The sequence below is a fragment of the Zonotrichia leucophrys genome, chromosome 9 (genome assembly GCF_028769735.1).
Source record: "Zonotrichia leucophrys gambelii isolate GWCS_2022_RI chromosome 9, RI_Zleu_2.0, whole genome shotgun sequence".
Taxonomy (NCBI): domain Eukaryota; kingdom Metazoa; phylum Chordata; class Aves; order Passeriformes; family Passerellidae; genus Zonotrichia; species Zonotrichia leucophrys.
In genome coordinates, this window is record NC_088179.1 from 16,517,367 (window position 1) to 16,532,488 (window position 15,122).

Sequence of the window (15,122 nt, forward strand, 5' to 3'; positions counted from 1 at the left end):
TGTCGTGCTCAGGGGTGCCCTGCTACCCTCACCCTCCTGTGCCTGTGCATCCCTGGTTGCTCAGAGGCGGCTCTGGGTCTCCTGGGTGCTGGGGAGGGACAGCACGTACTGGGTGCTGTGCTGTGGCATGGGGCCCTGCTTGTCATGGCACAGGTGGCTCAGTGATGTGGGACCTGCTCTCTCGTCCTGTGGGAGCTGTGGTCTGGCCCCAGGCACAGCTCTCGGTGCCCGGGGCTGCTGAGGCTGCTCTTTCTGTGCTGGGCTGCTGGGCATGGCCTGGGCTCGGCGCCTTCTGCAGCAGCCAGGCCCAGCATCACCTGCACAGGCAGTGGCACACATGTACATCACGTGTACACCCACACATACTGACATGCACCAGCCTTCACACACACTCTGTGCCTTCACACACACTCTCACACTCAAGCACTCACTGCCATCCACGTGTACCCTGGCACACTAAACACAAGCTCAGGTGTTGCAGCTCAGCTTTCATGGGGCACACACCAAAGCAGAGAGAATCATGAATCCCACAAGAGAGACACCTCAGGCTCAGGCACCCTGAGGTACCACCAACCCCAGTGGGATGCAAGAGCACCCAGTCAGGCTGGGCACAGGGAATCCTCCCTGCTGTTCATGAGGGAGATAGGAGCATGGAACTCCCCATGCCTGCACTTACCCAGCCCTGAGATGTGCTTGGTACCTTGGTTGGAGCATGATGGATGCACATGGGGGGCGGGGAGGGCCTGGTGTTATTAACAGCCCTGGGTATTGCTCCAACAGGGCTGTAAAAATTAAAGGCGTGTGGATATAAAATAATGGATAAATCTGAGCTGGCCGCAGAGCGCTGCGGTGTCCCGCAGGTGTTGGCATCTCAAAAAGCCACGGTACAGCCGTTGTGGGGTGGGCACCTGTGGGTAAATATGGGGCATCAGGCAGTGCCTGCACCCTCTTCCAAATGCTGACTTTCCCTAAAAAGGTCCACTGAGTGCCCTGAGAGGATGTGCAGGCAGTGCCAACCTGTGGAACTGGTACTGCAAGGCAAGCAGCTGCTGCTGGAGCTGGAATGGAAGAAAAGAATTTACCCCTTTGCAGACTGGGCTGGGGGACAGGGCACCTGCTTCTGGATGCCCCAGCGCTGCCCAGCCCACACACACCCAACAGCAGGATCCGTGCCATGGGGCCAACACACCCAGAGATCACCAGGTGGGTGTGGGCATCCCGTGGCCCGGTGCTCATCATCACCCAGCCCGCCAGCCCCGCTGCGCCCTGCCCATCCCGCGGGCCACCCCGCCGGCATCCTCATTTTCCCCAAGATTAGCCGCGGCGCGGGAGCCTCCGCGCATCGCCAGCAGGTGACAAATAAGATTTTTCCACTCTCCCGAGCACCCGGCATGGGTCTGTCATTGAAAATGCAAAGCAGCGCGGTGCCAACCTCCGCCATCCGCTCTCACCTCTGTCAGCCCCTCAGCGCTGAGCACCCAGCCAGAGGAACCCCCCCACCATCACCTCCAGAGCCCCGCTGTGCTCCCTCGGCAGCGCTGGGGCGCAGGGATGGTGCCTTCACGCCCAATAAAGCAGGGCAGGTTCCCGGGGGTTTCTTAGAGGGCTGCTAGTTTGGGAGTGTCAGCCTAGGTGGGCAACACGGCATTTTGGTGCACTCACATGCTGGCGGAGGTTTGCACCAGTGAGGGGCTGTCCCTTATAGGAATCACCTGGCCCAAGACTTGCCTGTTTGGGGTGGGCATCACCCCACAAGTCCCACCCCAAGGAGGCCCATGCAGCACCCAAGGCGGGAGTAGGAGAGTGCTCCGCCCCACAGCTGGGTGCATCCACCCATTACCCACAACCCTCACCCGTGGACTCACCTTTCCCAAACCCCTCAGTCGTCGCCATTGTCCCCTTCCTCCCCAAAACCCCTCTGTTCCCCCAGCTCCAAACCTGGCACCCCTTTAGTGCCGTGCCCCCAGCTCAGAGCACGGCACCCCCCAGCCCCACTCCCCCCGCAGCCGCCGCGTCTCCCCTCCGCTATTGTCAGAGGGTTGCCTCTGCCTCTGTCTGCGAAATTAATTCGGAGGTGGAGAGGGAGAATTATGTAAAGTGTGGTTATTCTGGAGCGGCGGGGGAAGCGCGGCTGATGGCAAAGTGCCTTTTTGTGTGTTTAATATGCATTTTTTTCCAGCGGTGCATTTTCAGGCGGGTAATTTGCTGTCTTTTCAGACCCCGATCAGTATCATTTCTCCGGCAATGACAGCTTTTATTTGCACTGAAATGAATGCTGCAAAATTTCCAAGAAATAGCCGAGGCCCTGTTGGCTGCCCACCCCCGCAGGGCCGGGCCATGGGCACCCACCCCCGGAGCCCCCTGCCCACGGCCCCACTTGGCAGCAGAGTCCTGGGGTTCTGGGCAGATGCATGTGTCAGTTTGCACACCCCGAGTGCGCAAGGGTGCGTGCCCCCCCGGCTCCCCCTTCCTGGAGCCCTGTGTGCACATCAGGGTGTCACACCTAGGGGTGGGTACATACACCCACACCAACGTGTGTGCACATACAGACAGCCCTTGTGCACGTGTACAGCCCCCAGCACAGCACCCCTCCCATGTGCACACGCACACACACTCTCCTCGTTTATGCATATCCCTGCCTGAACATCTACACACATACACACACACCTCCCTGCTTGTGTGCTGGTAGGCCCCCTCCCCACTTTGTATCCCTCCCCAGACCTTGGCATAGCACCCCTGATGCAGAGCACCAGGAGGGTTTGGGGGTTCCCATTCACTGGGCTCTACCCCAGCACAGCCGAGCGCTCAGGGAAATCAAGGCACAGAGGGGGCAGGCACAGATGGGTGCTCTCTGCACAGCAAATCCCCTCTGGGCACAGACAGCAATGGGTGGGAGTCTGGAGGAGATGCAGGGGTGTGAGTGTGGCTGTTTGTCTGCACCTCTGGCTGTTGGGAAAGAGGAAAGCTGCTGTTTGTGTAGGTGTGTGCCGCGTGGGCGGTGCGTGCCGGAGCTGGTTTGCCGGAGCCACGGCGCGGGCGCGTGGTGCTGCCTCTGCAGCGGCCATGATGCTGCACGGACACACCTGGCTGTGCCTGTGCGTGCCCGTGTCAGCTCCTGCCCGGGCCACGGGGTGTGTGACAGTGTGTCTGCAGCGGTGCCATGGGCACACATGTCCATGTCCCTGCGTGGGCATCTCTGACTGGGACAGCAGCCCTGGATGTGCCCAGGCACAGTGGCTCAGGTGTGACACGAAGGGTGTTGCAGAGTGCTCATGCATGGGCAATGCTGCACCCCCTGCAATGCTGTGGGGCTGCACGGTCCTGAGCCTGGGCTCCCATGCACCCCTAGCCCCAGGACCCTGCCTGCAGAGGTGCTGGTGCCTGGCATGGCCAAGGTTAACTCTGCTGGAGCCCATGGGCACAGTGAGGGGAAGCTTTAATTTAATGAAGTGTGAGGCTTTTTATGGGCTTTTAATTACGTGGTGATAATTAACATTATAGGCCTCCGGTCCCGCTGGTGCCAGGCTGCCCTGTGCCAGCTTCCGACTGTTTGTAAATAAATCCCGTGGGACGCGTGGTGCTCGCCCCAGGGCACCCAGCTCCTGCAGGAGCGAGCAAAGCCAGCCCCAGCCCCCTCCTCCCCAGCCAGGGCACAATCCACTGCAAAATGTGGGTCTCCACCATTTTTTCTCCCAGCTGCACCAAACCACCTGGGTTTTGCCAGCCCTCTGCCTGACCAGAGCTGCCAGCCAGCAGTGCCAAGTTTGGTGAGAGCAGGCACAGGCAGCAGTGCCACACTTGTCACCCCTGCTGGAGCCCAGCCTGGCAGGGAGCAGCCCCCCGTGCTGGGGCTAATAGGAAGCAATTCATCAGGCAGCACTGGGCACACTGCCCACCCGCCAGGCACCCGATGGATTTATCGTGCAGCACCCAGGCAATTTCCTGCCCTCCTCTAATCAATAAGGGAGGGCAGGGGGCAAGGCCAGCTTCCCCCTGCAGGTCATGATGTGTGTGGGGAAATAAAAATGCCCCAAAAAACAGGTCAGGAGACCCAGGTGTGTGGGTAAGGACTCCACTACAAATAATTTCCCCATTTTCTGCCAGCACCAGGGGATCAGCAGCCATGGGGATGGGGGGGACTACAGATTGAAGCATCTGGATAGCCCCCATCTAACAGCACTGGGGGTACGGAGCAAGATCCAAGGTGCCATACACTGCAGCCATTAGGGCCAGCACCCGATTGCTTCCCCACCCACCCAGCCTCACAAAGGGAGCCCAGGCCTCCAGGCTCCCCTCCCCCACCCTTTCCCATTTAATTTTTCCTAATGAAAGGCAGGAGGATGGCGGGGAGCTGGGGCACCAAGGTCGAGGCTGCCTTTAATCAATCCCCGCTGCTGGCTGGGTGCCCGGAGGAGCTGGCGGAGGAGAGGACGGGGGCTGCGGCAGGGGAGGAACTACAGAGGGGGTTGCAGGGTGCAGCTAAGGGGCTCCCAGCAGATAACTGGGGCACCCAGTGCTTGCCCCCCCCAGGACCCTGCTATGCCCTACTCCAAAGAAAAGGCACCGTGAATGCACCGTGCTGCCCATCCAGCCCCAGAGCTGTGCTGGGATCCTGCCAGGGCAGCTTTAATCCTCTGCAGGAGACATCCCCAAAAATCAAACCCCCTCCCTGCACCCACCTCTCACTGTGGGGTACCCTCTTTGCCCACCAGGATGGAGACACTAGGGCCATCCTCAGGCTCAGGCAGCTAAAGGCACTGGGCAAAGGAGTGTGCAGGGTGCCGAGGGGGACCTGGGGGTCACCTAGAGCTGGGTGCTGGTGACGGCACTCACCCCGTGCACCAGCACGGTGGGGCCCAGCCCGCGGGTGAGCAGCTCCAGCTGGTGCAGGTAGAGCGGGTAGAGGCTGGTGTCGGCCGGCGGCCGCGGCAAGTACAGGAAGCGCACGGCCGGCGCGGGGCTCTGCTCCAGGACCAGTTTGTTGGCGGCACGCACGTACTCGTCTGACACTTGGGTGGTGTTGGTTGGGAAGTTCACAACCCCTTCCTCCTCTTCCTCCTCCTCCGCTGGCCCTCCTGATGGTCCCTGGCAGGTTTGCCAGTGCAGGCGGGTGATGGCATCCCAGGGCACCAGCTGGATCTGGGCCTGGATGCGCAGGTCCTTGAGGAGCTGGCGCAGCTTCTCCTCCTTGGCATGGGGCATGGTGCCCGCCTCAACGCAGAGGAAGAGGCGCAGGCGGGCCCGGCGCCAGGCCCGTGCCATGTTGAGGACGCAGGCCATCTGCAGCAGGAACAGGCTGCAGGTGTCGGCGTAGCGGGCGCTGTCGGGCCGCAGCAGGTTGACGGGCCACACGTGGATGGTGGGCGGGGGGCTGGCGGCCCGCCGTAGCTCCCAAGCCTTGTCCAGGCTCTCCAGCTGCCGGGCCAGCAGGACATTGCGAAGCATCTTCAGGGCATCAGCCACAATGCCCACGTACTCCCGGGCTGACAGCAGCTTGGGAGTGGTGGCTGCCCGCAGCGGGGGGAAGCCCAGGGGAACCTCCTCACGGGCGCTGGTGAAGGCGGGGTGCCGGGCCAGACCGTCCTGCGGTGCCTCGTCGTCGTAGAAACCCAGCACCAGGGTGTTGGGGCGCATCCCACCTGCCAGAGAGACCGTGCCAGCCCGGCTGAGCAGAGGCAGAGGGCTCCAGCCGCCTTCCTGGCACTGCAGGTGTCAACAAGCCACAGCTTGACTTTGGCATTGCTCACCCTGACAATTTCAGACCCCTCAGGATCAAACCTAGATAGCTCCAAGACCTGACTCCATTTTGCACTGCCCACTCAATAACTCTTCCACTTGGCTTTGGGACTGCCCACACTGAGTGCTTCCAAACCCCTTGGCATATCTCATCCAGGTGTCTTCAAGCCCCTCAACATTGCCAACAGTGATGCTTCCAAACCGCAAAAAGCCTACAGTTGACCCCAGATGCTTCCAAGGGCAAATTTGGCTCTGGCATCGACCATCCAGGTGCCTCCAAACTCCTTGGCACTTCTCAACCTACAGGGACAGCAGGATGGACCCTCACCCATGTCCAGACCAGGCACCACTTACCAAGGCCAGAGGTGAAGAGGAGCTGCCGGACACCGTGCCGCACTGAGGGTGCAAGGGTGAGGCTGACAAAGGCCTTGACATTCAGTTTGTCCACCAAGCTGAGCCACGAGTCCTGCTGGGGCTGCAGTGGATCTGAGGGCAGCATGTCTGGGTGGGGGACAAAACCAGCATCAGTGGGACGGATATCCCATACTGGGGCTAAGCCTGGTGTCCACCCCTGCTGCAAAACCCTGTGCCCACCCCAGCACGTGTGAGATGGACAGGTGCTTATAGAGAGAGATACAAAATTGTACATAAATGTATAAGAAAACCCAGGCAGTCCCTTCCTCACTCCCCAGTTTCAGGCCATTAGTCACCACAGCAACAGCAGGGAAGGGGGAACAGAGCCTGTGCATCAGCCATGTCAATGTGCCAGGGAGAGCACATGTGTGCAAATCAACACACATGAGAGTGCAAACACCCCCAAGGCACCTGGACACATAGCAGCAGGCGTGAGGTGAGGATGAACACAGGTACACACATGCGCAAGGCTGTGCTAAGCGTGTGCCCACGTGTGTGCTGGGTGTGTACAGGTGCTAACCTGGCTGGCACATGCCTCGTGCCAACACCGACACATGCAGGAGCTCCACGTGCACATGTAGGGATGGACACTCATGCACACGCATGTGTAAGTGTGTGTGCACAGGAGGCATGGGACAGACACAACTCATGATGTCCCCAGAGCAGCCAAGCCCAACGTGCCACACATGTGCCCAAAACACTGACATTCCTCAGCCATCAACTGGTCAGCAGGGTCAACCCAAGAAGCCCAGGAGCCCTCTGGCACCACAGCAAAGTGCAGAGGCCATCTTTAGAACAGGAGACAGTGCAGATCCTCACCCAAGTCCTGCAGCTCCACATGGCCCAGGACGTAGAGGCCGCTCTTCTTGAGGTCATTGACAAAGTCGATGAGGCGGGCGCTGCCTCGCGGGTTCTGCACCATCAGCAGCATCTGCGGGCGCCAGAACTTGACGTGGTCCTTCCGCACATCCAGCATCAGCAGGTATTTCCGCACCTGCAGGACGGAAGGAGGGAAACAGGTGAGGGAGCCTTTTTGTTTCACCAGTCCACCCCCTGGGGATGCCAGTCCTGAGGACATGCTGCCCAGGACACAGCTGAGCTGCCACAGAAACACCAGCATTCCACTCCAAGGGGACAACAAGAGGACTGCACTTACCTGATGAAAGATGAGGGCCTGGCTGATGTAGCCCCAGGTGCTGCTGGGTGAGAGGTAGTGAAGGGCAAGGAGGAGGAGGAGGAGGAAGCCCAGGCTCGCTGAGGCCGACACAGGGCTGATGAGGAACATCATGACGCAGCAGCCTGAGATGCCCAGCAGGCACGTGTGCCAGCTGAAGTACCGGAAAGTGGGCCTGCAGCAGGGAGGAGGGGACACCTGCTATCATGTGGTGCCCATGCTGCCTGTGGGGAGGGCACAGCAAGGGCAGCTGTGCCAAAGGGCTGCACCACCCACCCCCAGTGATTCCGCTGTGCCAGCCCAGGGCACGCTGGGCACCTCATGCGCCTGAAGGAGAAGTTATGGGGGGGAGATAGTATCTCCCAGGGCAGTGGGCAGCCTGTTGCTGCCAGCCCTGGGCAGACAGGGCAATGATGGCCATGGGACTGGCACTGTCCTGGAACACCCAGGTAGTAATGGGCAGTGCATGGCAGCACTGCCAGCCATGGTGCCCGCTCATTCTGGTGCAGGGAGGCAGAGGCGGGGAGGCGAGAAGCTGTTATTTTCTCTAATTGCTGTTTTTCCTGAAAGGTAATTAAAATCCTTTTCCGCTGTGCTTGATGCAGACCTCAGTGAGGGGAGGGGGGAGGCACCAGATGTGGGGTGGGTGAGGGGCCTGTTGCTACCCGTCCCAGCAGGCTCCCCCCAGGCACTGATCCTGCCCCATTCCATGCCAAGTCAAGGAAGCAGCTGGGCAGGGCAGATGGGGGCCAAGCCACAGCCCGGCACAGGCATCAGATCTCCTTTGGGAATGGGGCCTCTGGGGGACTCCCAGGCAGTGCCACCCAGCCCTACTTGTGCAACACCTCTGCCCACCTGGGGGACTCTCCCTGCTGTGGAGTCAGCAGCCTACACTGAGGGCACTGGGCATCACCCAGGAGGGAGATCAGGCTCCCCCAGCCATTCCCTACACCCCAGATTTGGGCAGCCCTGCAAGCCCAGCCTCACACCAAGGTACCCCACACCTTGTACCACTGGCTGGGCCTGCCTGCTACACATACTCCTTCTTCCTGGAAGATATTTTCTCCTCCTCCCACCCAGAATCCTCCTTCCTCCCTCCCCCTTCTCCGTTAGTTTAATTAGCGCTAATGGAAAGTGGGCTCCATCACTGCTTGGCAAACTGCCCGGGGGATGCCGGCCGGGCCCAGGCTATAAATTACCTCTGGAAGCCTGAGGGGAGGGGGCGGGTGGTACCCATGGTGCTGGATTTATCCCTATCCACTCAGCAAAGCAGTGCCAGTGCATGAGAACCATGCCAAGCCAGTGCCATTCCTGGACCTGTCCCCTTCTCTCTCCCCAGGGATAGGGGTATCTTTGTCCCTCTAATGCCCAGGAGAGGGGAGTTCAGCATCTCTGCCCACCATCTCATCATAAACCTGAGGCACAGGGGGGGCAGGGGAAACACAGACAGAAGAATGGAGGGATGGGTGCCTGCCAAACATTTCAGCACAGGCTCTCTACCCTGTGGCAGTGGGTACCTGAAGTTGGGGGCCGAGGCCCATTCCAGTGCCAGGCAGGCCAGGTTGACAGTGGCATAAACCAGGAGGAAGAAGATTGTCACGACACTTGCGATGGTGTTGAGCTTCCCAGAAAAGAGCACAAGCTGCAGAGAGCACAGGGTGAATGCATACCCTGGGATGGCACATCAGGCATGTGCCCAAGCCACCCCTGTCCACTTGGGGTGTATCTCAGGAGTATGATGGGCAAGGGTACAGAAAGGAATCCCTTTCCCTTTTGGTGATTTATCCTAAATTTATGGGATACCTCCTGCCTCAGGGAGGGAAGGACACAACTTCAGTAGGACAGGGGGGCTGGGAGAGGAATTCCACAGGGCAGGGGGACATGCCAGGCTCCACAACACCCAGCCCAGGTGACAACCAACCTTCACCCAGTGAGGCCAGGAAAGAAGCATGGCTGACAAACTCACCTGCACCACCAGCCAGGAGAGGATCACTGCCATCACTGGGTTCCCACTGGCAGATGTCTTCTTGGCCAGTGCCAGTGCCTGGCCTGTAAGGCAGAGCAGGGAGGCTGGGCTGGGACACCCCAGTAGGCAGCCACAGGTCCAACCACCAGCCAGGAGTCCCATCCCCACCCTGAGTGCTGGGGCGGGGGCAAATTCCAGGACATGCAGGTGACCCAAATGGGCACACACCAGCCCACAAACCATCACCTCCACACCAAGAAGGGAGTTCCCTGCTGTCAGGGCTGCTCCCTAGCAGGGACAACCTGCTGAGGGGGCTCCAACGAGTGCCAGGGCATTCTGGGCACTCACCAAAGAGATCGTCCCGGGCCAGGGCGTACAGGATGCGGGATGCCCCGATGAGGTTGCTCATGGCTGCAGAGAGAGTGGCAGCATAGATGCCCACAGTGACCAGCGGTGGGAAGATACTGATGTCACGCAAGAAGCCATAGTCTTTCTGCAAGAGGGTCCTGGAGAGGGACACACACACATTGGCATCTGCCTCAGCCCAGGCAAGCCTGCCCTGGCACCAGGCACACCCTGGCATGCGGAGAGGTGGCCATACCTGTTGCAGGTGGCACACATGAGGAAAGCCAGCAGGTTGTAGACGAGGTAGGTGAAGAGCACAGCAGAGATGGTGCCCCGTGGGATGGAATAGCTCGGGCGCTTCAGGTCCCCTGTGGGCAGGAGCAGGCAGCATTAGTGCCCACAGGCACAGCACACCCCTCATCTCTACCAGTTCCTGTTCCTCATGCCACCCTGCCAGGCACCTCCTGTCCATACCTGACATGTTGGAGCCTGCCATGATGCCAGTGCAGCCGTTGAACATCACTGCAAACACGGAGCTGAAGCTCATCATCTGCCCGGTGGTGTAGTCCACATCATACTTACCTGCAAGACACACAGACAGAAGCTGTGACAGGCTGTCCAGGGTGGCACAGCCCCGCCACAGGCCCACTCCTCCATGTCCCCACACATAACCTCCAAGAGACACCACCCCACAGCACCTGCTTTGTGCCCACCAGCTGCCCCCACCCTCGAGCAAGCCCCATGTGATGTGGCAGTGCCAGTGGGCAAGGCAGGCAGGTGGGAGAAGCCTCTCCTCACCGCCCAGGTTGTCTCGCAGGGTGCTGAGGGAGAAGCCGGTGAAGGAGCCGTTATCAGTCTCAGTGCCATTGCCATCGGGCAGGCGGATGGGCACCTTCAGGGGCCGTGTGGCGAAGAAGCTGACAAGGATGGTGCCCAAGACAGCTGCAACAATGAGGAAGATGAGGAAGGTGGCCTTGGCATAGATGGAGGCACCCACGAGGCACACGAGAAGGCAGAGTGCCAGCAGCACGGTGCCGTAGAGCAGCTCGAACCAGTAGCTCTGGGGCAGGACGTGGACACCTGTGCCCGCTTCTTGCCCTGCACAGAGACAAGTCAGGATCAGCCAAGCTCAGAGGGGGCATCACAGGGAGCTGAGAGCTACTAGCATTGTGTCAGGCATGATGGGCACCAACTCACTGGCCAGAGGGCTGGGTGAGCCATGCCGGCTCTGCTGGGCATGGTGCTTGGCATGCCTGGCACAGCACTAGGGCTGCTCGGGTAAGGGACACCTGCTGTCCCCTGCCACCACGCAGGGTGGTACTCACCAGGCTGGATCCCAAAGCTGTCCACAACTGCCTCCACCAGCCCCAGCACATAGAGGGCACTGCCACACACATTGGCCAGAAAAAACATGATCCCGATGCTGCCGCCAAACTCCGGGCCCAAGGCACGGCTGATCATATCTTGCTCGTGTCAAGGGAAGATGTCAGCAGCACAAACCACCATCAGATGCTCCCTCCCCTCTCTCCCAGGCCAACAGGGTCCCAGCCTCAGCATGGCACCCCAAGGCCACTGGGTAGTCACTCAGCTTTGTCCCACATGTACTGTCCCAGCAGCACCCACAGCAAAGGATACAGTAGGCTCCTCCAGCATCCAGTGCCCCGTTGGTGGCAATGGCACACACAGACAGCACCGTCATGCCAATGATGAAATATGCCACTGCGAACATGGCCAGGGCCTGGTACAGCCCAGCGTGACCCACCACGAATCCTGCCAAGGATGAGAGAGGCCAGTGTGCCCATTAGCTGAGCATGGACAACCTGCAGGACAGAGTCCCTGGCACTGCCACCACACAGACCTCACCCAACTGAGGAACATGGCCACTCCCATCCTGGTGCCCACAGCTTCCCCCAGGACCTGCCAGCCCCCTTCCATCCAGGATGAGGACGCTGCCACCTCCCACCCACAGCAACACACACCAGTGTCTCCCTCTCTCAGGGTATCTCCATTTTGCACCCGTGTCTGGTTCAGGTGTGCCCAAAAACCAACCAAACAGGGAAGGGGCTCTGCTGCTCGGACCCCCGTGTCCTGCTGCCACCCTTGTTCCTCAGAGTGGGGAGTCAGGAGCTCCCCACAGGGATCCCATTGCTGCCCGCTTGCCTACAGCACAGCAGGAAGTAGAAGCAGTCCGGGTGTCCCTGCCAGCCACGGCACCGCTCCCAGTGGGGCGGGTGGGTGTTCCCGCAGAGGGGGCCCAGAGCCCCCCCGGCCCTGCCCGGGGTGACGGAGCGATCCCGGTGGAGCGATCCCGGCTGGCGACACTGCGGGCAGGAAGGGGCCGCCCGCGGCTGTGGGCGCTGCCCTATCTCAGCCACAGGCCAGGCCGCGGATGTGCCCGCGGGAGAGGCGAGGGGGGGTGACCGGGGCACCGGCACCGCAAGGAGCCTTCGGGGCGACACGCTGGCTTTGAGGGCACCCGCTGCGGTCCCCAGAGAGCCGGAGGGCATCCGAGTGCCACATGTAAGGGGGGTGGGGGTGTGGTGGAAATAAAGGGATGCCCCAAAAGCACCGCGGGCCTAAGCAGGAGGAGCTGCTAACCCAGGAGATGTGGGGAGCATGTGAGGGTGTGGGGGAAGCAGGGAGCTGACAGGGAGAGCCTTGGCTCCCCAGAGTGGGAAAGTTCCTTTTCCTGGCAGCTTTCCTTCCCCTCCACCCGCACGTCCCCTACAGCCCCGCGGTGCCCGGGGTAACAGCCCCGGGCGGGGGCCAGGTCAGGCAGGGAGAGGCCGGTGCCCGCTGTGGGGCTGGGGGAGGCAGAGCCTGCACGAAGTACCCAGGCAGGGGAGTGAGAAAGGGGTGAACGATGACAGGGGCGATGGCCCGTGCCCCCATCCTGGGGGCCTCCCAGACAGGGGAATGGTCTCAAAGTCCCCATGGCCCGGCGGGGCCCCCCGGGCACGCCGCCAACTCCCGCCCTGGGCTTTCCGTGGGCGGAAAGCGAAAGAGGAAAAGCTTTTCCCGTTCCCGGACCAGAGCAAACACTGCCCGCCCCGCCTGCCCCGGGCCATGCTGGGGCACCCACCCCTTCAGGCCCCCCAAAAGGCTGCCAGCTGCCCCAGCCCATGCCCATCCTGCCCCCTTCGTCTCCCAGGGGTCACAGTAACAGACTCATAACCAAACTGGGGGCAGACTGGGAAACAATGTGTGCCCTTTACACACACACACAGAGGAAGCTGAGAATTTGCTGGGGGACACCAGGGTTCTGCCCTTGGGACACTGGATGGGATGTGGGAGAGAACTGGGGTGCTGGAGCCTGCCCCTGCAGGATGCCTGGGAAGCAGCAGAATCCCAGCACTAGGGGACAGGTGGACATTAAGGCACTGGAATCCCGTTTAGGGGAAGACACAGGATTCTACTCCCGGAACATCAGGGTTTTGAACTAGGGTCCCTTACGCTGGTCCCTAAGGTCCTAATTGGGTTCCTGTAGTGCAGGTTCCTGTCCCGAGCCCCTAGGCTAGTGGGGTCAGGTGGGGACACACAGCACAGGGACCCCAGCCCGGTCTGGAACTGAGCAGGCAGGGGAAAGGCACGGGGACCGCAAACTGTGGGCACTGGGGTACGCATTGGAGGGGAGCACTGGGACTGCAGCAGAGACGGAGGCCCAGGAGAGGGCACTGGGAGGGCACTGGCACCCAGACTGGGTGGCTCGGGGCTCCAGAGGCGGGGGCCCCGAGATTAGACGGTGGCCGGGCTGGGGGTACCAGGCAGAGCTGGTGACTCTCGAGGGTCCCCGGGCCGCGGCCGGGAGCGGGGGGTGCCCCGGGGGCGGCGGCACTCACCGAGGCGCAGGAAGAGGACGACGCTGAACATGGAGAGCAACGTGGGCACCACAACGCCCAGGAATGTGGGAAGCTTGCGGGGGGCGGCGGCGGCCCTGCCGCGCTCCCGGCCCCGCTCCTCCTCGGCCGAGCCGCCACACAGGCGGTACGTGAGCAGCGCGCTCCGCTCCGAGCTCGCCATGGCCCGGCCCGGCCCGGCCCGGCGCGGCTCGGGCCCCGCCGATCCCGAAAAGCGTCCGGTCCCGGCCCCGGCCCCCACTCCGGCAGCCCCGCCTGCCGACCCGATCCCGACCCGCCGGGCCCCGCCCCACACGCGGCCCCGCCCACGACCCGCCGCTCAGGCCACGCCTCCGACCGCGCCCCTTGATAGGCCCCGCCCCGTGCTAGCCCACCATTGAGGCCCCGCCCCACCTTGCACTCTGCCCACGCCCCTTTAGTGGCCCCGCCCACAGCCCCCGGCTCTTGTCACCCGTCCCCTGTCCCAAAATGCTCTTCCGTAGTGGTCCCCTCCACCGCCCCCCAAGCCACACCCCAACACCCCCACAGTAACTTCCTCCCCAGCCCGAGTCACTCTACACCCCCAACCCTCGGCCCTTCCGGGGTCTCCCCACTCTGGTCCCTGTCCCCCCACTCGCGTCCTCCGAACTCGCCCCACTCCTCTCGCACCCCAAAACCCGCCCCTGGGTCGCCAGGCGCCCCCTGCCCCCGACCCCCCAGTGGCCAACACCTGATACCGGCTCATGTAGCCCGGGCCCTGCCGGGAGCTCCGGTACAGCTCCCGCCCATGTCCGCTCCCCCGCCCCGCGGCGCTGCCGGCCGGGCTCGGCTGCCCGCGCCAATTACCGGACAATTGGGGCCCCGGGGGCACCGTCCCCCCCTGCCCGCTGCCAGGGCTGGGATCTGCCCGGGCCCCGGGGTCCCACTGCCGCCGCCGCCCGGGGCGGCCGAGCGCCTCGCCAATTAGGTTAATGGGGTTGGCATCGGCACCGGGAGCGGGGGGCACGGTGCGGCCGGGGGCGAGCACCACTCCGGCCTCAAGTTCCCGCGTGGGCGCCGATTGCGGTCAGCAGATCGATTGGACCCCCGCGTGTCGCTGGTGGGGGGATCCGTGCGGGGACACCGGGACGGGGCGGCAGAGCGCGCCCCTGTGTGCCGCGGGGCTGTGTCCCCCACTCGGCCCCGCCGTCCCCCGTGGGGCGGAGGCACAGCGTGCCCCCTCGGCCGAGGTGGGAGCCCGCGCGGCCGGGGCTTTCATCTGCGGCGGGCCTGTCGCCGTGCCAGCCGCGGGCAGCCCGTGCCTTTGATGTGCCACTGAAGCGGCATTGTCCGCGCCCCGCTGGCACCATTGCGGCCGGGAGGACCAGGGGGAGCGCGGGCACGGAGCCGCTCCTGCCCCTAATGGGGACGAGCATCCGCAGGACTCGAAATGGGGATGGGGACACGGGCACCTGCTGCACTTACTGGGGGCAGCGAGCGGGGCATGGGTACCCCTATGGAATACAGAAATTTGAGCGCGGGCACCCCTTGTTCTCCAGAGGACGTGAGGACACGGACACCCCCTACCCCTAGCAAATACAGATCTCTGGACACGGGCACCCATCTCTGCCCCCAGCAAAGATGGGCACCCCACAAATGGACATGGGACCCA

The 15,122-nt window shown here is 62.3% G+C and overlaps 1 protein-coding gene across 1 annotated transcript; it reads right to left on the bottom strand.

The window, feature by feature from the left end:
- Positions 1-2,233: 2,233 nt before the first annotated feature.
- SLC12A9 (solute carrier family 12 member 9) lies at positions 2,234-13,731 on the bottom strand. The gene is made up of 13 exons (XM_064721105.1): positions 13,475-13,731; positions 11,271-11,405; positions 10,961-11,098; positions 10,434-10,733; positions 10,110-10,217; positions 9,892-10,003; positions 9,639-9,796; positions 9,291-9,373; positions 8,842-8,966; positions 7,307-7,499; positions 6,970-7,144; positions 6,091-6,237; positions 2,234-5,639 (listed from the first exon to the last, which is right to left on the bottom strand). The coding sequence occupies exons 1-13, from the start codon at positions 13,653-13,655 to the stop codon at positions 4,804-4,806; spliced, it is 2,691 nt and encodes an 896-aa protein (XP_064577175.1). The 5' UTR covers positions 13,656-13,731; the 3' UTR covers positions 2,234-4,803.
- Between the last annotated feature and the right edge of the window lie 1,391 nt (positions 13,732-15,122).